Source organism: Hypanus sabinus, chromosome 4 (genome assembly GCF_030144855.1).
Source record: "Hypanus sabinus isolate sHypSab1 chromosome 4, sHypSab1.hap1, whole genome shotgun sequence".
In the NCBI taxonomy this organism is placed as follows: domain Eukaryota; kingdom Metazoa; phylum Chordata; class Chondrichthyes; order Myliobatiformes; family Dasyatidae; genus Hypanus; species Hypanus sabinus.
Genome location: NC_082709.1, coordinates 180460995 through 180484368, shown reverse-complemented (window position 1 = coordinate 180484368; position 23374 = coordinate 180460995). Strand labels below are relative to the sequence as shown.

Sequence of the window (23374 nt, the reverse complement as noted above, 5' to 3'; positions counted from 1 at the left end):
AGTTGTCCTCCCAGCTCCGTCTGCCTGTCCCGCAATACCTCCTCCGGGTGCGGTGGCACTGCAGCTGGCCTCCCGGTCGCCTCTGGCCGGCTGGGAGGAGCCGCAGTATCTCCTCCGAGCCGGGCGGCGCTGTAGGTCGCTGTGACACCCCGAAGCCGGGAGGGGGGTGGTTGGTAAAGCGGGAAATGGCCGCTGCACTGCAGCACCGCCGCTCCCAGGCCCCCGCAGACGGCGATGCAGACTCTCTATGACGGAAGGTCGGGCGGCGGGACGGTGCTCTGCGCGCTCCCGGCCCTGTGGCTTCAGCGCTAGGTGGCGGTGCCGGGCCGGAGCCGAGTGAGCTGCGCTGGGCGGGGAAAGCGGGGAGGGGCGGGTGCAGGTGCCGCACAAAACGCGCTCGCCCACCGCTGCCCAGTCATCGAGAGAGTCGGGGAACCGCAGCGAGCGTCCGAGGCGGTGTGGGATTTACAGTCGCTCGGAAAGGACCGACACACGAGACGTCTCCTTCCCTCCCGCCCCCCGCATACACACACAAACACAGACCCGCAGGAGCGATCGACCAGCGCGGCCATGATCCCGCACTTAACCGGGCGTTTGAGGATGCTGCTGCTGGCGGCGGCTCTCGTCCTCGCCCCGCTCTGCCGGGCTCTGGAGGTAACAGCCCGCGGGACCGGTGCGCCGTCCGGCCGAGGGAGAGCGGGGTGGGGGTGGCGGTGGAGGTCACTTTCCGGGCTGCAGACGGAGCCCTTCGACGAGGAAGGGGAGAAGCGAGTTGCGTCCTTTCCAAAGGAACGGATGAGGGGTACCTGTCCCGAGCTCCCGATGAAGGGAACGGGGTGGGAGGGTTCTTGTTTTCCTAGGGTGGGGTGATCTACCTTTTGCTAGGGTCTCAGAGATGAGGGGTCCCTATCCTGGGCTATCGATAGAGGGAATGTCTGGGTGTTGGGTCCCTCCCGTGGGAAGGGGAACACCTTGGTGGGTTGCCATGAGGGGGATCACTTTCCGAGGCTGGGATCCCGTGGGAAAAGGTTCACCACGCTGGGGTCCCGCCGGGGGAGGCGATCGTTTTCCTGGGCTAGCGTCCCGTGGGGAAGCGTTCTCACTATGCTGGGGTCCCGCGGAGAGGAGGTAATTTTCCTGGGCTAGGGTCCCTTGGGGAGGGGTTTATTATCCCGGAGCGGGGCTCTCTGGGCTGAGGTCCCATGGGGAGGGGTTCATTATCCGGGAGCGGGGCTCTCTGGGCAGCGGTCCCGTTGACTGGGGACGATGTATAGCGAGGTGGTCACTGTCCTGGGGTCGTAAAAGTGTGGCGATGCCTTTGAAGGGGTGTAATCGACGTCCTGGTCTTGGGGGGGGGGTTGCTTTTTGAGGGAGGAGGGTCTGCTGTGCGTGAAGGGAGTGGGTACCTTCTGAGGGATCGGTTCTGGGCTGCGATCTCTTGGGAGAGGGTACTGCCCTTGGTGGGGGAGATTGAGTGCCTTTCGGGGTCCGGCTTTGGAAGGACTCAGCGGTTGAGGGGTTGGGTCCCTCTTGGGGGAGGACTGCCCGATGATGGCGTGGTTTCCTGGGGGGGGGGGGTTGGAGGACACCGTCCTGGGCTGGAGAGGGAATGCGTCTGGGAGGAGAAGCAGTGAGCAAGATGAGGGGTGCCTCTGATGTAAGGACTGCGATCGCTATCCCGAGCTGAGGTTCAGGGTGCCTCCTGAGAGGGGACTGAGTACTTGGGGGAGAAAAGAGCGTGGGGATTTTGGGGGGCAGGAGGTGTGAATTGAAATGGGGTGGGTGGCTGGGTTGGCCGGCCTCGGGTCTCAGTGTTTGACTGGGGGGGGGGGGGTGGAGGTGAGGGCTCGTAAATAGAGCTGTCCTGTTGAGACTGGAGGCTGAGGGGTGTTTGCTGAGGCATGTCCGCCCCTGTCGTGAGGGGTGGGTGGGTTGGGATCAAGGCGAACCTTTCCCCTGAGATTAGGATGCGAGTTCTCGATCATACCCCTTCCCGATGAGCCTCCAACCCCTCCTCCAATAACTCCTCCCACCCCTCCCCATGTTCTCCACTCACACTCTCCCTTGGCAGCTCTTCTTCCCGATTTCTTTGCAATCCCGGTTCCTGCGTGTTCTTTGTTTGGCTTCTTCCAGCTTCCTTTCGTATGTGCGTGCGTGTGTTTAGGTGCTCCACAGCGGGAAAATTTATCCCCTTCTGTCAGCCTTTTCGTTTGTTAATGGCGTCCTTTGCCCCCCCCCCCACGCTGCACCTTTTCCCTCCCTTCCGCCCCCCCCAAAGCCCTTCCGCCCCCCTCCCGTTTTTAATCTATCAAATCAGGTGGTTGGCCCTTAAAAGATGGCGCCTCTGCAGTGCGCAAACATCCCCTGCCTCGTCTGTACATCAGCCTCTTCAGAAACATTTTTTACCAAAGTCACTGTAGAACCGTTTTCCAGAAGAATTCAGCTCTATCGTTTTGTAATGGGCAAAGGGTTGTTGTTGCATATAAAAATGTGTATATTGTCATTGCTGTGTGTAAAAACAATCGAATAATACATGAGAAAATGGAAATAAATCAGTATAAAAATAAAATTGCCTGCAATATGTAATTGAGAGTTAACCTGTTTGAATCTTGACTTTGTAGTGAGCTAGAGACTTCTGCATCCTATTGCCCACGTTTTTATTTAGCTTTGATAATTTATCTTTCCCTGCGTTTCTTACAATTTAAGATAATTTAATTGAGTTTATTAGGTTTATTATTTATGTCTATCGCACACTTTTTGGCTGTATTCCCATTTTTTTTCTATTTGTCTGGGTTTTGTTTCTGTTTTTTTTCTGTTTCGTCCCATTTTATTTACATTACCCAATGTGTTGCTGTAATACGAGCAAGCTTCTGTTTGACATTCAGTGGAATAAAATGCGCTGTTATCATCAGAGGTGTTTCTCTATTTGCAGTATATTGATGTTTTGGAAATGCTGGGTTAGTAGTCTCTTGAGTTTTGCAGTTTGTTTCAAACTGGGGTTATTTCAATAATAAATTAGGCATAAGTTTTCCCATGTTATGGTCAAAACCAAAAGAGAGACTTTATTTCAGTGATGAGGCTGATCAGCCTTTGTTCATTTTGTTGGTTTGGGCAGTCTGACATTAAACATGGCATAAATTATGCAAATATTACTTTGCGATAGGGCTGAGTTATTGAGGTTCATGGGGGTTGTAATAAATTATAAGAAATGAACTTGCCTTTACTACATTTTTGTGAAGAATCTTGCATGAGATTTCTTAAAAAGAATTCCTGAAGCATTAAAGTTGGATGATGCTGGACATATCGATGAGGAAATCTACTTGGGTGGATCTTTGTTGCAGGAATTTTTTTTCAAATGGCTGCAGTTCTTGTCATAAATCCTGGGGGTGGACTCATTCCAAAGAGCTTTCTGCAGTTTCCAGGCTTGGGTTGATTAGGATTGGATTGTAGGAAACAGAGCTATCATTATGCTCTTATTTATGGACGGAGGCATTTTGTCAGCTTTCAGTACACTATTTAATTGGTGACCAGGGTGGATAAGGCTATTTGCTGCTGAGTTGAACTTTCTGTAAAAAGATGGGCTGTGATTACACCTTGGGGACCACCTATGTGCTGTTTCACTGGGCAAGCCTAGGAGCCATCCCAATAGGTTAACTCCAAAGTATAATGCTTTCATTTAGTAAATGTACCAAACTCTATCTGCTGTAATTTGAAGCTTATTTGCTTTGATAAGGGCATCATGGTGGTATAGCAGTTAGTGCAACACTATTGCAGCTTGGGCGTTAGAGTTCAATTCCAGTGTCTGTAAGGGGTTTCTACATTCTCCCCGTGGTTGAGGAAACCCACACAATGCTCTGGTTCACTGTCCAAAGGCCTACTGATCAGTAGGTTAATTGGTCATTATAAATTGTCCTGTGATTAGATTAGTGTTAAATAGGTGAGTTGCAGTGCAGCTTGTTGGTGCAGAAGAGCCTATTCCGCATTGTATTTCTAAATAAATGATTATTCACCATACAAGCCAAGACAGTTCACAAATTTGACCTAGTATTGGCTTAGATGACCATCTCAATCAAGAGTGACTGCCTTACCTGGTAACAATCTCACCTTGCCTCACTGCAGAGACCCGAGAACAAAAATTCAGACGAACACTTTGGTGTCATAATGTCAGAAATACCATTTCTCAGATGTAGTGTTGAACTACGGCCCCTTCTGAATTCTTGGATGAATATAAACAATCCCATTGCATTGTATCAAAAGAACAGTGTGGTGTCCAACCTAAAAAGATGGTATTTGTGGGGACTGGTTGTGCACAAATTGATTAACATTTTCTGCACGGCAGCAGTAGCTATATTTTAAGTGCTCATGGCTGTAAAATACTTAGTCATTCTGAAAAGGACACAATAGGTGTTATGTAACTGAAAGTATCTTGGATGTGATTTTCGCTTCTGAATGCAATCTGCCATGCACAGGTCTGTTCTTGCCCACCATTCACAGTTGTATTTTTCAGTATAACAATATGAGAGTGATATTACTTTCCACTCAACCAGAACCAGTGATGCATTAATAATTGGGTGTCTTTACTGCCACTATACAATCGTCTGCTTTTCTACTCTCCCCAGAAGCTGCTCCAGCAATTAAATTTGGTATGTTTCATAGAATAATGTTCTGATTCTTCATTTTACTGTGATTGTTTCAGTTTCAGCCATTAGGGAGGGACTCAATTAATTGAGATATAGAGAAAGATTGAGCAGCATAGGGCCTTAATCATTGCAGCATAGAAGAATGGGGCTGATCTTGTAGAGATTTTTTTTAAAAATCATGAGGAGCAGAGTTGGGGCAAATGCATACAGCCTATGGTTGGGGAATCAAGGTCTAGGTTGGGGCATAGTTTTAAGGTAAGAGGGGAGAGATTTAATAGAAACTTGAGGAGCAACCCAGATGGTGGTCCATGTATGGAATGAGCTTCTGGAGGTAATGGCTGAGGCAGGTATAATATCAAAAGACATTTGTACAGGTACATAGCTAGGAAAGCTTGAGGGATATGGACCAAATATGGGCAACTGGGACCAGCTCAGAGAAGCAGCTTGGTTGGTACGGAGCAGTTGGGCTGAAAAATTTTGTTTCCTGTGATCTTTCCAATGATCGTTTCTGTGTTAAACATCGTTGAGACCTATTCCACTGTAAGGTCACTTACATCAGTGCTGTTGATTAGTCACAAAACTAACAAAAATGCATTTACATTTAAAAACTTTTTTGATCTGAATTTCTAAAATTCAGGTTTTTTTTCTTAAAGAAACAGAATTTCCCTTTCAGCTTGTGCAAAAAGTTGGGGCATAACAATCAAGATTAGCATATGTTATGGTGAGATGTTTTGGTAGGTTTGAATGGAGGGAGAAATGGTCAGTATTTCAGATTGACATTAACTTTCTCTTTTTCACAGTTACTGCCTGACTTGAGTTTTTTTTCAGAATTTTCTCTTACAGATTTCCAGCATGTGTTTTTTTTGTTGAAGAGAGAGACTGGAATTCTGTTGTAGTAAAGATTATTACATATATAAACTCAGAAAATTAGCATGCAGGGTATAACAAGTAGTTAGGAAGGAAAGGATTATTGGCCTTTATTGGTTTATAGAGTATGTGATTGTGCAGGACGGTGGTAGGAATACACCCAGAGCACTGCTCTCAGTTTTTGTCTCCTTACTAAAGTCGATTTGGAGAAGAATTACTATGCATATTTCTGGGATGAAGAGAACGCTTGAGGAGGTTGCACTCATTATTGAGAGAAAGAAAAAACAATCATATTAAAACCTAAGATTTTGATGGAACTTGAGAGGACAGATGCAGAGACAAAAACAAGTGATTACTGCTGGAATCTCAGAAAATGCTGGAATGTCAATGGACTTTATTACGGGGAAGTATGAAGTCATGCCCTCTAGTAAGAGGAATCATCGGAATAGAGAAGACTAAATAAGTTCTAAGGGATCTATTGTATGTGTTCTCATGCATGAGCTACAGAAATTAGACATGTCCAATGGTAATAAGACGAAAGGCACGGTAATCTTTATTGCATAGGGAAGTTTTGTAATAGTTGAAAAGGGTATTGGTGTTCCTGCACCTGGAATACTTTGCATAATTTTGATTTGCTTATCTTGAAAAGGGAAACTCATAACATTGAAGTTAGCCCATTGAACTGCCTCCAATGGGCTAACTCTGAGATGAATTAGTTGTCCTTTCAGGAATGGCCCATGAGAATAAGATGACCTTATTCAAATCCACAAGATCATACAAGAGCCTAACAGGATAGATATTAAAGCTGTTTTTAACAGTGGGAGAGCCACTAACAAGTGGAAAACCCTGCAGTATAAGGGACCGTGCATTTGAAACAGAGGTACAGGGAAATTTCTTCTGAGTAGTGAATTTGTGAAATTATGCCCCCAACTATTGTGGAGCTGAGATCAATAAATGTATTTAAGGTGGGTGTAGATATATATTTGAAAGATTGGGAGTGTGTACAAGATTTGGCTTTTGTGCATCAGTCATTGTATTGAATGGCAGGGCAGGCTTCAGGGCTTGGTGGCTTGCTCCTGCTATTTTCTTGCATTCTTGTGGAGAATTTAGTTTTCAAAGCCGAGCTAGTGGAGGGATAAGAAACAAACTTGCATAAGGCCGGTGATGGCTTTGTGCCCATACTTGCTAGAGTTTCGAAGAATGTAGGGGAATCTCATTGAAACCTATTGAATACTGAAAGGCCTGCATTGAGTGGATGTGGAGAGGATGTTTCCTATAGTGGGTGAGTCTAGGACCAGAGGGCATAGCCTCATGATACAAGAACATCCTGTTAGAGATGAGCAGGAATTTATTTTGCCAGAAGATCGTGAATCTGTGGAATTCATTGCTACAGGCAGCTGTGGAGGTCAAGTCATTGGATATGTTTAAAGCAGAGGTTGATAAGTTCTTGATTAGTAAGACCATCCATGTTATGGAGAGAAGGCATGAGAATGGAGTTGAGAGAGCAAATAAATCAGCATGATCAAATGCTGGGAACATGCTTGATGGGCCAAATAGTCTAATTCTGCTCCTATGTCTTATGGCAATGAGGATCTTTGATATTGACATTACGAGACATTTTAAGGATCCCATGATATAGGGATATACTAAATATAATGGGAAAACTACGAGAGACTACTTCATCTGAAGTTGATAAATTTAATGTTCATTCCAGAGGGTTGCTAAGTGCCTAGACAGAAGTTGAAATGTTGTTCTAATTTGCATTGAGCCTCTCTCTAGGACTGGAGGGTGTTTCAGACAGGCAGGTAGGAGTGGGCTTTTGACTTAGTGGCAAGCAACAGGAAATCTGGGATCACCCCTGTGAACTGAGCACAGCTGCTGTGCAGAGCAGTCACCCAACACTTCTTAATTTTATAGCCAGAGAGAGAACTAAGGGCACAATTAGATCAGACAAAACCTTGATCACAGGACATGAGAGCTAAATTAGGCTATTCAGCCCATCGAGTCTGCTCTGCCATTCAATTATAGCTGATTTATTAGTCCTCTAAACACCATTCTCCTGCCTTCTCTCTGTATCCTTTGACGCCCTGATTAATCAAGAGCCTATCAACCTCCATTTTAAATATACTCAATGACTTGGCCTCCACAGCTGCCACTGAATTCCACAAATTAAACACATCTGGCCAAAGAAATTCTTCCTCATCTGTTCTAATCTTCTGAATGATTGGGTGGGTTCAAGGGACCACATGAACAATTTTTGCTTCTGTTTCTTAGTTGTCGACCCTTGGATCTTGATTCCATCTTAATAATGCTGTTGAAAAATGACCCACGGTGATGTTTCTAGGTATAGTAGCTATCAAGAATTTTGCTTGTAGTCAGTTGAGCCTCGAGAAAAAGATGTAAGATACATTTATTGCATAAATACAGGAAATGTAGCAATCAGAGGACAACAAAGCAAATATCTGTGAATTTGCTTTGGGATCAAATAACCAGCCTTTAGTCATGTTGATTGAAGAATAAATACTGTATAGGGATAGCTCCCCTGCTTCTGAAAAGTAGTGCCTTGGGATCATTTGTGTGCACCTGGGAGGACAAGTGGAGCTATGATTTTAATATTCTCATCAGAAAGGCAGTCTCTCTTCCTCTGGAGTGTCAACCTAGATTTGTACTTAACTCTCTGGAGTGAATTCTCACTGCCTTCTAACACAGAACTGAAGTACGGTAAATGAACCACAGCTGACACATGGTTTAGTCCAATCTGAGCAGCAAACTTAAAGTGGGCAGGATACATCATGGGAAAAATTGATTCGGTTGGGTTTAGAAAATACATGTAGGACTAATGGACTTTGTCCAAAGATTGGGATAATTTTGAATCTGAAGAGGTTCATATCATCCATGAAGCAGTTAAATAAATATGGATTTCATTAATTAGTCCTCAGGAACACTTCCTGACATACTAAACAAATAGACATTAAAGACAACAGTCCAAACATTGTACATTGAAACGCAGTACAAGCCCTTTGTTGTGCCAACCTGTTAACCTACCCTAAGATAAATTTAACTCTTCACTCCCATATAGCCCTCCATTTTTCTTTCATCTGTGTGCCTTTCCAAGAGTCTCTTAAATATCCCTAATGTGCCTTTATCACCCCTGGTCATTTGTGTGTAAAAACCTACCTCTAACATTCCCCTATACTCTCCTCTAATCACTTTAACACTTATCCTTCAGTTCAATTAAATTTTAGTCGTTATTTCAATGTACAGTGGATTCTGGTTAATTGGGACCAGTAAATTTTGGGCCAATCAAGTGCTTGCCCCAATTAAACTTTTATGGACGTAGTTAAAAGATATAACAAAGACAAACTACTATTTAACTAAGAAATGCATAATATGTGAAAGTGAAATACAGAACAAATTAAAACCCTATCAATAGTGCTGCAGTGCTATAAAATTGTATTAATTCCTAATATCGATAAAGGAATTCATCCAGTGTAGTCAAGTCACTTTTTATTGTCATTTTAACCATAACTGCTGGTACAGTGCACAGTAAAAATGAGACAACATTTTTCAAGACCATGGTGCTACATGAACAATACAAAAACTACACTGAACTATGTAAACCAACACAAAAACTACACTAGACTACAGACCTACCCAGGACTGCATAAAGTACACAGAACAGTGCAGGCATTACAATAAATAATAAACAAGACAATAGGCACATCAGAGGGCAGTAGGTTTGTAGTCCAATGGGGGAAAATCTGTTACATAAATAAACAGCTGAATGGCGGTGTCTGGGATTCTGTCCGTTTCTGTACTCCCGCTGAGTATTTCGTTGCCACAGATGTTGTCCAATTTAATGTCCTTTGGAAAGCAGACTGGACGGGAGAGCTGGCCGGCTAGGGCTGGCTTTTTTCCTGGCACAGACTCCTGCCCGCTCGCATCGCTTCCACTTCCTCGCACACCGCTTACGAAGTCCCCAACTCCGGCCACCAGCATCAGGCAACTCTGTATGCTGTCATGTTCTTTTGACTGTAAACAAGCAAGATCAATGCAGATGCCTAGTCCAGATAATGGACTGTCTCCATTGACTTCCTGCGTAAAGTCAAAATAAAAAAATGATCAAAAGTCGTTGCTTTTTTTGAATCTGTATTTGTTGGCCCAAATAGATAAATAACACAAGCATGTGCAACGGGAACTACTGAAAAACTTTGCTCTGTGGTGCCTAACAGATACTTTACTGATGCGAGTTAGAAACTGTTTGGCAGCAGTTTTCTGCCACATGGTTTCCCAAATAACAATGGAAATCACTGCTATTTTCTTGATTAGTTTTTGTTCTTAAAGAGTTGTCCCAAATAAGTGGGTGCCCCGATTAACACAGGGCCCAATTCAGCGGAATCCACTGTGCTGATCTAGTGTCTCTAGGCCCCCTTTAGTGGTTTGGAAGTTATTTTGGCCATCAGTTATGGCTGATAAAGTCATAGTTTAGGTAAAGTTACTTTCTCACTAATTTATGTGAGATGGATCCGTAGGTGAAGAGAGAAAAGTCAAAGTAATGTCTTTTAAGGTGTTTCCCCCTTCACCCCCCCCCCCATCTCCAAACTGAGATCTCCATGAACACAATTATTTTACTGTATTTTAAGTTTTTAAATTTTCCTTCATGTGTTGAAATATCTAATACCAGATGGTATGCATTTAAAGTGAGAGGAATAATTTCAAAGGAAATGTGAGGGGCAAGTTTTTTTTTTAAAACACAGTGGTGGGTGCCTGGAATGCACTGCCTGGGGTGGTGATAGAAGCAGAGACATTAGGGCAGGGGTTCCCAACCTGGGATCCACAGACCCCTTGCCTAATGGTATTGGTCCTTGGCATAAAAGGTTGGGAACCCCTGCATTAGGGACTTCTGAGAATGATTTAAATAGGCACATGAGTGTGAGGGAAATGAAATGATATGGCCATTGTGTAGGCAGAAGAGATTGATTAGTTTTTTGATTAGTAATATGATTAGTTCGGCTCAACATTGTGGGTGGAAGGGCCTGTTTCTGTGCTGCACTGTTCTATGTTCCAGATGGTGTTTTACTCATACCACATGCTCTAAATATTGTCACTTGGGGTTAATTATCATGCATGGTTGAAATGGTGGAAATCTTTCCCCATTGTTACAATGACCATGCTACAGGGACCTAACTTTTGCTGTTGCTTTTTCTGTAGCTTTATATCAGACACTGAAAACTTAAGGTTAGATGAGATTTGCCGTTTTGATATTTGACATGACCACTTGTAAAGCGGCACAGTGATTGACCATGAGATCTATAAGATATTGGAGCAGAATTAGGCCATTCATGTCTGCTGCCATTCAATCATGGGTGATTTATTTTCCTCTCTCAATCCCATTCTCCCCATTACCTCAATAGAGGTCATGTGTTCAAGCAGCTGAGTAATGTATCAATTGTTTTCATGCAGTCTAAAGTTGCTGGACTACAAAATCAAGCTCCTCCAATAAAATACAGAAGATCTATTATAATTGGAACATTCAAAATCCAGAAAAGTCTCCTTGCCATGGCTTTTCAAGTGGTAGAACAACACTTTGCTAAACGAAACTGATTTGACTAGGCTAGGTTCATTTAATGTTTGAACTATTACTTAAGTTCTATTATATTTATGACTTGCCCTATACTGTTTGCCAACTGTGTTCCCTCCTGCCTACATGCAGAACATGGAATTGTGATAAATCTAATGATTACAATGTTATTGAACTCAAGAAATAGGCATGCAAATCATTGCTTTACCTCAGCTGTATATACCTGTTCACTACCAATAACCCATCTCAGTCAAGAAGTTTACCTACCAGCTTATAGAATGATCCAGCACTTGCAGCTCTTTAGCACAGAGAATTTCACTGCTTCATAACTCTCAATGCCTTGTGTTGTCTTGCAGAATTATTGAATAGTTATAGTAGAGAAGGAAATGATTTGGTTTGCTATGCCCATGCTGCTCTTTGGAAGAGCACCTTACAAATTCTTTCCCTTAGCCTCTTACCATAACCTCACAGGTTCATTTCTCTGCGCGAATTAATTCAAGTCCTCTTCCTTGAAGGCCACCTTTGAATCTTCATCCATGTCTTCAAGCAATGTATTCCAAATTCCAGCCATACACTGGATTAAAAAAGTTATCTTTAATTACAAGATTCTTACCTTGTCCTATACTTCTAGATTTCTCCCACAAGGAAACATTCTTGCATCACTTGTACTGCTGAATTTTCTTTCAAAATCATCATCATCATCTAAATTCTCTATCCATTTTGTTCAATTTCTCTTCATCCATAAGAATCATTTGGCAAACCTTTGCTGTATATTTTCAAGACAAGTACATCCAGTGGCTACTTTGTTAGGTACAGAATGTACCTAACAAATAAAGTGGCCATTGTGTATACTTTTGTGGTCTTCTGCTGCAGTAGTCCATCCACTTCAAGGTTCGGTGTGTTGTGTGTATTGATATGCTCTCCCAAACACCACTGTTGTAAACGTGTGGTTATTTGAGGTACTGTTACCTTCCTGTCAGCTTCAACCAGTCTGACCATTCTCCTCCAACGTCTCTTATTAACGAGGCATTTTCACCCACAGAAATACTGCTTGCTGGATGTTTATCATTTTTCGCACCATTCTCTGTAAACTCCAGAGACCGTGGGTGAAAATCCCAGGAGATCAGCAGTTTCTGAGATACTCAAACCACTCTGTCTGGTACTGACAATCATTCCACGGTCAAAGTCACTTGTATCACATTTCTTCCCCATTTTGATGTTTGATGTGGACAATAACTGCATACTTTTATGCATTGAGTTGCTGCCACATGATTAGATGATTAGATATTTGTATTAATGAGCAGGTGTGCCTAATAAAGAGGCCACTGTCTGTATTCCACTTTTTAAAGTAGACCAAAACTTGAAGTGTTCCAAATATGATCTTGCCAAAGTGCTATATTACATCAGTAAGCCTTCTCTACTTTTGTATGCTATTGTTCTCACAATAATGGCAAAAATTCCATTTAACTTGGTCATTTACTGTGCCTTTGTGCTCTTTCTCTTGTATGTAGACATCTAAGGCCTTTACTCTAACAATTGAATATTATTCTGCCTTTTCCTCTTCCCACCCAAGCGGATTAATTTAATATTTCCAGAATCTTTACTCGGGAGTGCTACTTTCTCTATAACTTTTCCCTTTCTTTCCTGATACAAAATCTAGATAATTCAGCTCCCTGTGTTGCCATCTTCCTTCCCTATCAGCTAAGCATACATTAGAGGGATTCTAGTGTATGGTTAAGATGTGTATTGACTATGAAATTTGAAATGTTCAAGATGCATTTTTGGAAGTATTTGTAGTTGCTGCCATCAAGATGAAAAATTTAGCTTAATTCAAAGTTTAAAGTAAATTTATTACAAAGTGACCTTTGTGGCCATTCACAAAAAAATACAGCAGAATCAGTTATAAACTGCACTTAAAAGGCTGACAAACGAACATATGCAAAATAATGTGCACTATGCAAAAAAGAATAATGGAATCAGTTCACTGAGTGCAGCTATCTATGCTAGTACAGGACCCTGATGATAGATGGTAATAACCATTCCTCAACCTGATAATGAGGCTCCTGTACCTCTTCCCTGATGGCAGTAGTGAGAAGAGAGCATAGCCCAGTAGGTTAGGGTCCATGATGGTGGATGCTCCTTTCTTTTGGCAGTGCCCCTTGTAGATCTGCTCAATGGTAGGGAGGGCATTTCCAGTGATGAACTGGGCTATATTCACCACTTTTTGTAAGCTTTTCCGTTCTTGGGAATTGGTGTTTCCATTGCGGGCCATGGTGACAAGGAAAGATTGAAAAATGTGTTCCAAGTCTCTCTGAAGCAGTATCCCTATTGACTCTTGGAAATCCCTGGGCATTTAAAATGCAAAAGGAGCATTCTGGGTGGTATTGAGAACTTGGAGGGCACACACAAGGCCCTTGTAAATGGCAGAGGTACCACACTATCTCACACAGTATCCACTTGTCTACCCTGTGTTCCTGTCTTACTTAACAGATGGGGTGAATTTCTTTTGTTGATATGAATCTTTAGAACTTACTTGCTTGAAGAGTAGTAAAAGCAGTCTTTGAATGTTTTTAAAAGGTATTAAATGGCAGAGCAAGTTTGAGCGGCTGAATGGTCTACTTTTTAATTGATATGTTAATACAACATGAATTTACAGTAAAACAACTTAGCATAGTAATTCTTGATTAGAAAAAACAAGGCTGGAGTAGAGAAATGTGTGACCCATGGTTTATGTGGTATTAAATTCATGTATTTATGTGGTATTAAATACTTCTCACTTCCACGGAATGATTGGAGGTCTTAATATCAGAATTGGGTTAAATATCGCTGGCATATTTTGTAAAATATGTTTTGTGACATCAGTACTGTGGAATATAAAGTTACAAATTACAATAATGTGTGCGTGTATATGTATATAAATAGTGCAAAAGTAGAGCAAAAAAAGTGAGGTAGTATACATGGGTTCATTGTCCATTCAGAAGTTGTGGAGGGGAAGAAGTTGTTCCTAAAACACTGAGTGTTTCAGCTTCTACGTCCTTCCTGATGGTAGCAATGAGAAGGGAGCATGTCCTGGATGATAAGGATTCTTAATGATGGATTCTGAATATTTGTTTCACCGTTATTGAAGTAGCAATTTATTTTGTTCAAATAAATTTTCATTTGCTTTGTAGTATTAGTACTATTATTTAATTCAGCCTATATGATTTTCAATTTATAATTTATGATGTGGGAGATAACCAGATTATTTTTCTTCCAAATATTGGTCTGTCGAGATTTCACAATTCTCAGGTCATGTATAATGTAATTCATTATTCACTTAGGTGATCCAAATATAGATCTAATCAAGAATTCTCTCTTTTAAGAAGATGGGGGGGGGGGGGGGAGAACAGTCACTTCATTGTAATTCAAAAATATGCATGTATAAATTGATTATACTGGCAGAATTTAGCCACATTCTGTTGTCATTACCAGAAACATCAAGATTAGACCTTGCTACATAATACTGTGAACTCCTTTTCACGTTTCATCTCTTTCCCACCCCATTGATGATGTAGAAATATGCAGTTGTTCTGGTCATGGATACCATATTTAAACTCATGAATGGTAGGGTATCAGGAAGTAATTGCCTTTCTAATGATCATAGAAACTGATTATTCCAGAACATTCCTGTTTTGGGTTCTGCTGGAACACAGGCAGGACCATTGGCTTCAGTACCATTTCCCAGGGTTGTGTGCTGAGACCATTGCTGTACATTCTACTCACATGACTGCATGACCAGACACCCGAGTAATCACATTGCCAGGTTCGTCAATGACGATAGTAGTGGGGCTCATCAACAATGATGAGATGGCCTTCAGAGCGGAGGCGGAAGAGCTCAAGGCCTGGTGCCAGGTAGATAACCTTTTCCTCAATGTCAACAAGTGATGGTTATTGACTTCAGGAGAACTCTCATCAGTCACAACCCTCTTCTTTGGTGGCACAGCAGTGGAAATAGCGAGCAGTTTCTAACTCCTGGGAGTACACATCTTACAGAATCTGTCATGGCCCCAGAACACATTCTACACAATGAGGAAAGATCACCAATGCCTCTACTTTCTGAGGAGGCTGAAGCAATCTGAACTATGCACATTTATATACTCAAATTATTATGCAGATGTGCAGTGGAGAGCACCCTAACAAACTGCATCACTGCATGGTATGGAAACTACACTGCGGCAGACCGGAAGGCCCTTCACCAGGTAGTCAAAAGTGTCCAAAGCATCACCAGCATAAATATCATGAAGGATCTCAATTACCCTGCTCACAGACTTTTTCTCACTCCCTTCAGGGAGAAAGCTATGTAGCATCCACGCCAGGACCACTAGACTCAAAAACAGCTACTTCCCGTAAGTAGCAAGGCTGATCAACACCTCCACCCAGTAACCCACTCCTCTGCACCCACCACTGTTTTATCATTTCCTGTCAAGTCACCTTGTGTACAGACACCTGTGCCTAGTGTCACTTTCTGGACAATCAATCAATCTACGTATAGAAACTTTCTATGTATTTATATTTATTTTTTTTTAATTATTGTTCTTTTCGTGCAGCATCAGATCTGGAGTGACAATTATTTTGTTCTCCTTTACATTTGTGTAATGGATATGATATTATACAGTCTTGTATATTTAGGACTTTTGAGTATGGTAAGATAAGTGGTGGGAAAACTGGATGATTGCCAGAGACTCTGAAGAGGAACCTTTGAAACTTATTGAGAAAATGTAATTGATTGGTGAATAGAAATATCTAGAGGAGCAAATCAGTTTCTTAAACTATAAGACATAGCAGAACTAAGCCATTTGACACGTTGAGTCTGCTCCACCATTCCATCATGACTGATTTATTGTGTCTCTCAACCCCTTTCTCCTGCCTTCTTGCCATAACCTTTGCTGCACTGGCTAATTGAGACACTATCACCCTCTGCTTTAATTATACCCAATGCCTTGGCTTCCACAGCCATCTGTTTTCACCAGCCTCTGTCAAAAGAAATTCCTCTTCATCTCTAGTCTGAATGGATGTCCTATTCTGAGGCTGTGTCCTCTGGTCCTAGACTACCCTCACTATAGGAAACATCCTCTTCATATCCACTCTACCCCGGCACTCTTCTGCCACCTGCCCTACACTCTCCCTCAGCGCTTCACCCTCGTCATTCCTAACATCCTTTGCTCATGTCAGTTTACAAACTTGTAGTCCGCTCCACATTGACAAATGGTGGATATAGAGATTAATGTTAAGCATTTGTCAGTAAGGCAGTTTCAGTTATAGTTCCTTTAAGTGTGCAAAGCACTTGTCTTTTAAAAAAAACACTTAGTAAGATTAACTGGGACAAATGCCAAAATGCAGTGATCAAGACTTCAATGAGCTTTTGAAGTCCATTGCTTGTGGCAAGGGTGTTGGTACAGCGACAGAGTTAGCGGAGAAACCTGAGCATCTGAATGCACTTGTGCTTTTACATTGCATACAGTAGAAACTGGTGCAAACTATTACTAATTTAGCAGCGAACAACTGGTTATCTTGCTGTGGCTTCTTTCCAATTCAGGTTAATGAAGTTGGGCACAGATTAGCCATGATCTAATGGAATCGTAAAACAATTTAATGATTGACTTGTTACTATATTCCTTGCTGCCAGTCTCCATCTTTGGCATTCTTTCCTGTAAATTATCTCTGGATGTGGGCACTAATTATTAATTATTGATTAGCTATTGCTAGCTTGCATTGTAGATGTTTTCTGAGATTGACTCCCAGTGAAAGAATTAATTTGCATGTCCAGTAGGGTTGTTCACCTTTTGCTAATGTAATTTTGTGTAGTTTATTGCAGAATAAATTGAATTCATCCTGGATGCATTGTTTAATTCTGAAAAGATTGGCAGGTGCTAGTGAAAACCAGTAGCCATACAAACCGAACATTATTCCTGTTGGGGGGGAACCACACAAGGGTAAGGGCAAGGATACAATAGTGCAGTACAGCAAGGTTGAAATAGAGGGGGAGATAAATCAAGTGGTATTGATTCAATGTTTTTAAAAAAAATGAATTTTAGTTCAGTTTTATGCATTGATTGATACTTGGCAGTTACACTTAGCAAATTATTGTTATACCTTTTTCTGTGACTCCATGCCAAGGAAAGATTTTTCCAAGCTATCGTATCTCCACCAGTAATAGTTGTGCTGGTGCCTGGTTCTAATGGTGCCAAGCTAATCTGCAAATATTCAGTTTAAAAGTGGGACTTCCCTCCAGTGTAGAGATGCCACAGGTTTCTACCTCTGAAAGCTAATATTATTTTATATCAAGTAACATTCAATGTTGATTTACTATTCTCTGTGGATTGAGTGTCATCTCCCAAAACCTTCCCTTCCATTTTCCCTATTACTGTGAGGAATATTCCATTACATTGTCAAGATTGCTAGATTCTAACTTACAATAGCGTTATCAGATGCAAACAGTTCTCGGCAGTTAAATTGTTCACTGTGAGCAGCATTTAGTTTGTTATATTTAATGAGTATTAGAAGACCTTGCAGTTCTGTTTTGCTATATTTAATATGCTTTAAATGTATTTAATCTGAGAAGTGTTGATTATATTTCAACTGAATAAATCTTCAAGTATTTTTAGTCCCATCTCCATCAGTGTTTCAGACCAATTTAGGTTCTGAATGTCAGGATCATATTCTCAAAACTTCGAGCTAATTTTAAATGCTGTTTGAAATAAATGTACAGCAGGCTGTGTTTATAATGGTTAAGGAGCGCTTTTGAATTCTTGCCAGCTTGGAGAGGATTTTGCTTGTAATTTTCAACAGTAAATTCCCACCAAATCTTTAATACAGTGTCACTATTATAAACATGAGACTTTGCAGATGCTGGAAATCCAGAGTAACACAAACAAAATGTCAGTAGGTCAAGCAACATCTGAGGAAAGGAATAAAGAGTCGACATTTCTGGCTGAGACCCTTCAAAAGGTCTGGAAAGGAAGGGGCAAAAAGCCAGATTGAGAAGGTGGGGGATGGGGAAGGAATAGAAGCTAGAAGGTGAAAGATGAGACCAGGTGAGGAGGAAGGGAGGTGAGAAGCTGGAAGGTATTGCAATGTTGATTGAAGTAGCTGCATTTATAAGAGCAACTACGTTGTTAAAAAGCTAATTAGTACATTTTAAATGTCCTCAGCCATTCTAGGTCTTGCATTGCTCAATATTGATAAGTAAATCATTAAATTGCATTTAGATATTTGCTGGGTTTATTTGCATTTGATCTACTCGAGTGCCATTCTTTAAAGCTGTGTTACTCTAGCAATTCCTAGTTTATAATTCATAATATATATCAAGGAAAGGAGAATCAGGGCGTGCGACATGAAATTTGTTGTTTTGTGGGAGCAGTACAGTGCAGTACATAATATATACCATAAACTAAATAAGGGCTATATAAATAAATATGTAGTGAAAAAAATAGTGGGGTAGTGCTTACGGGTTCATTGTCAGTTCAGAAATCTGATAGAGGGAAAGAAGGGAAAGATGGGTGAGTAAGTTTGCGGATGACATGAAGATTGGAGGAGTTGTGGATGGAGGTGTAGGTGGTCAAAGGTTACAAGAGGATAGACAGGCTGCAGAGTTGGGCAGAAAAATGGCAGATGGAGTTCAATCCAGACAAGAAGGCCTATGGGATGCTAGGCTTCATTTACAGGGGGATTGAGTTCAAGAGTAGAGAGGTCCTTTTACAACTCTACAGATCTCTGGTGAGACCGCGCTTAGAGTATTGGTGTTCAGTTGTGGTCACCTCATTATAGGAAGGATGTGGAAGCTAAGGAGAGGGTGCAGAGGAGATTTACCAGGATGTTGCCTGGTTTGGAGAACAAGTCATGTGAAGCAAGGTTAGCAGAGCTGGGACTTTTCTCTTTGGAGTGTAGAAGAATGAGAGGGGACTTGATAGAGGTCTACAAGATTATGAGAGGCATAGATAGGGTGGATAGTCAGTACCTGTTTCCCAGGGCACCAGTAGCAAACACCAGAGGGCATATGTACAAAATTAAGGGAGGGAAGTTTAGGGGAGACATCAGGGATAAGTTTTTTACACAGAGGGTTGTGAGTGCCTGGAATGACTTGCCAGCGATGGTGGTGGAGGCGAAAACATTAGGGATATTTAAGAGCCTCTTGGACAGGCACATGGATGAAAGAAAAATGGAGGGTTATGGAGTAATGTGGGTTTAGTACTTTTTTTTAAGGATTATATGGGTCAGCACAACATGGAGAGCTAAGGGCCTGTACTGTGCTGTAGTGTTCTATGGTTCTAAGCTGCTCCTAAAACGTTGAATGTGTATCTTAAGGCTCCCCTACCTCCTCTCTGATGGTGGTGGGGGTCTGTAATGATGGGTGCTGTCTTTTTGAGGCATTGCATTTTGAAGATGTCCTCTGGCGCAGAGGCTAGTGCCCATGATGGAGCTGGCTGAGTTCACAGCCCTCTGCAGCCTTTTCCGATCTTGTGCAGTGGCCCCTCCATATCAGATGGAGATGCAACCAATTTAAGTGCTCTGTACGGTACATTTGTGGAAATTTACGAGAGCGTGTGGTGACATGCCAAGTCTCCTCAAACTCATACTGAAATATAGCCACTGGTGGTACTGCTTTTGTTGTATTGATATGTGGGCTCAGCATAGATCTTCAGAGATGTTGACACCCAGAAGATGGACAATTCCATTTTTTTTAAAAGGAGTTGCCATCTGAGTCATTAGCTAATTAAACTTCCAGGATTCCACTGCTGAGCAGGGGATGAGAAATGACCATCGTAATATCCTTTCTACCCCACCTTAACCCTTGGATAACCTGTCTGACATTGAGAATGCAATCATAAAATCCATCTTTCTGATCGTATCCATTAGGTAACGAGTACAGTAGTTGCCAGATTACTTAAATGAATATATACATCTAATGCTTCCATCTTCAACGCGGTTTCCATGAATGAACTCGGCCTTTTCTACTTAGAGCGACAGAGGGTGAAAGGTGACCTGATAGAGGTGTACCAGAACATGAGAGGTATTGATCATGTGGATAGTCAGAGGCTTTTTCCCGGAGCTGAAATGGTTGCCACAACAGGGCACAAGTTTAAGGTGCTTGGAAGTAGGTACAGATGAGATGTCGGGGTAAGTTTCTTACTGAAGACTGATGAGTGAGTGGAATGGGCTGCTGGCCATGGTGGTGGAGGCGGATATGATAGGGTCTTTTAAGAGGCTTTTAGATAGGTACATGGAGCTTAGTAAAATAGAGGGCTATAGGTAAGCCTAGTAATTTCTGAGGTAGGGACATGTTCGACACAACTTTGTGGGCTGAAGGGCCTGTATTGTGCTGTAGGTTTTCTATGTCTATGTTTCTACATTTTCCTTCCTACTTTGTTTGCGTAATGCATTTATCATCTACTAAAGATATCAAACTATTTTCCCCACCGTGAGGAAGGTGATGTGATACACGCTTCTTTGTTTCAGTTGTCAGGAATATTATTGTGTTTAATGAGGCTGTTGTGATGATTGCATGAGTGGGAGTAGGTATTGGTGTAGAAGGTGTACAGAAATTGGAATCGTGACCCCCTCCCTAAACAAGATTATTTTCTTTCTGCGTGATATAATGGGGCCAATGTGTGACTATTATGAAACTAACTTTAAGTAGGCAGGAATATTGTATTTTGATCAGCCAGCTTGTAATACAAATCCTAATATTGTAGTTATTCTGTATTTTTAGCAATTGCCATGTACAGGCAGTCCCCGACTTACGGACAACTCGTACTTGAACCGAGGAAGGAAAACACCGTCCCTCATTTTAGACCGCGACGCCATCCGCCATTTTAAATTGTTGCCGTTGACACTATGTTGAGAGTTTAACTTTGCATTTGGCTTAAATTTTTCTTAGTAAGTTTCAGCCTGACCCCCCCCCCCCCCGTTCTGGTCGGCTGGTGGCACATTGAGATCAGCACTGGGCACTGGGCTGGAGTACGGCGGTTTGATCCAGTGCCAGTCCACTCCCGTGCCAGGTTGATGTCGATCTAGTGACTCTTGTACCATCCGTGCCGGGTTGATGTCAAGCTTGCAACTCGACCTCGTTAAAAAAAACCCACTGCCACCTCCAGTTTAAATACCCAAGCAGAATGTTGTGGATTATCAAATACCCAAACTGAACACAACCCCCACTTATCCCATTTAGCCTGTCTCAGTGCGGTGGTCCTTGGGACAGTGTTTCTGTTCCATTGACCGGAAGCGATCGCAATTGAAAATAAAGTGGAAATAATAAGCGTTTGAAAAGATGTGAAACGCCATCGGTCATTGGAAAAGCGTTAGGCTACTGTCGGTCAACGATCAGAACAATTTTAAAGGATAACGGATAAAGTGAGAATATTGGAGCATATGAAATGCTCTGCCCCGATGAAAACTACAATTATTACTACGCAACACAGTGGCTTAATTATTGGAATACATATGTTTCTTAAGTGTTTTATGCATAGGAAGGTAAAATATATACTAAGACAAACGTTTGACGAACTGACGCTAAATAATACCAGATGTACTTGTTCCGACTTGCGTACAAATCCGACTTAAAGACAGACTCAGGAATGGAACTCGTACGTAACCCGGGAACTTGCCTGTACATCAATGACCATGTTTATTCGGTGCCCCTGTACCTAGTAATGTATGTTTGTGGTCATCCACTGCTCTAGCCCATCCACTTCTAGGTTCATGTGTGTTCAGAATTGCTTTTCTGCACGCCACTGTTGTGATGTGTGGTTATTTGAGTTACTATTGCCTTCCTGTCAGTTTGAACCAGTCTGACCATTCTCCTCATTAACAAGGTGTTTTCACCAACAGAGTTGTCGCTCACTGGATGTGTTTTGTTTTTGCACCATTCTCTGTAAACTCTAGAGCAGGGGTTCCCAACCTTTTTTATGCCATGGACGCCTACAATTAACTGAGGGATCCATGGATCCCAGGTTGGGAACCTCTGCTTGAAGAACTGGTGTGTGAGAAAATCCCAGGAGATCAGTAGTTTGAGATGCTCAAATGGCCCTGTCTTGCACCAACAATCATTCCACGGTCTAAGTCACTCGGATCACATTTTTCCCATTCTGATGTTTGGTCTGAACAACTGAACCTCTTAACCATGTCTACATGCTCTTGTGCTTTGAGTTGCTGCCACATGATTGGCTGATTAGATATTTGCATTAATGAGCAGGTGTCCCTGATAAAGTGGCCACTGGGTGTATACTACTATGGAAGAGACTACAGTACCAAAGTTAGATGTTTTGTTTGGAGTTGCTACACAGGCAAGATACTTGTAAAAGAATGGGAGTTACCTCAAGTTTTGTAAAACAGATATAGTTTGCCAATTCACATGTTCATAATTAATATATCTTGTTACAGTCGTATATCAACATCTCCATTGATCCCCTGAATCACTGCAGTAAATTTAAATTGCTTTTAACTTAAACTGATCATGTGTGGCAGCTGGAACAATATGTACTCACCAGGAAAATGTTTTTGCTTGAGGTCCCCTTCTTACAAGCTAAGCGTATTCCAGGGTAACTGTGACTCAAATATCAAACAGTTTTCAAAAGCGACTCTCAGGATATTGTTTGTTTGTGGCTGGAGCTGAAGAAAATGTCCTCTATTAGATAGCCTGAGGTGCTGCGGTGTGCATCTAGCAAATGGGATACCTGTACATTATTAAAGACGGAAAACAAAGATTCCAGTGTAGCCAGTTTGTTTCCCACGAGTGATGTCTCACAGTACAACACAGCTTTCATTGTTATATTGAGCAAGATTAAAGATTTTGTAGTTCAGGTTTTTTCATTTTTCTATCCTGCAGGAACCTCAGTACTTGGACACACATTTTGAAAAAGCTATGATACTTTAAATCCCCAAAAATGCTTTCAAGAAGGAGCTAGATAGATATCTGATGGATAGGGGAATCAAGGGATATGGGGACAAGGCAGGGACTGGGTATTGATAGTGAATGATCAGCCATGATCTCAGAATGGCAGTGCAGACTTGAGGGGCCGAATGGTCTACTTCTGCACCTATTGTCTATTGTCTAAAAGTGAATTTGCTTAATTTGTGCTTTGTACCCTAGAGAAAAGCAGTTGAGTTCAGGGGTATGGAGGGCTATGGTCCAGGTCCGGGTCAATGGGAGTAGGCAGAATAATACTCTGGCATGGACTAGATAGGCTGAAGGACCTGTTCTGTGCTACCGTGCTCTACAACTCAAATTATTCTGATTTTATTACCCCTC

General features: G+C 42.1%; 1 protein-coding gene across 4 annotated transcripts in view; it reads left to right on the top strand.

The window, feature by feature from the left end:
- Positions 1–381: 381 nt before the first annotated feature.
- Positions 382–23374, top strand: part of LOC132393542 (amyloid-beta precursor protein-like) — a 202597-nt gene continuing 179604 nt past the window's right edge. For 2 of the 4 annotated variants that reach the window (XM_059968933.1, XM_059968932.1), the window contains exon 1: positions 382–654. In XM_059968933.1, the coding sequence (XP_059824916.1) occupies positions 571–654 (84 nt within the window). In that variant the 5' untranslated portion in view covers positions 382–570. The remainder of the gene's footprint in view (positions 655–23374) is intronic. The other 2 variants (XM_059968929.1, XM_059968931.1) reach the window with 2 other exon arrangements.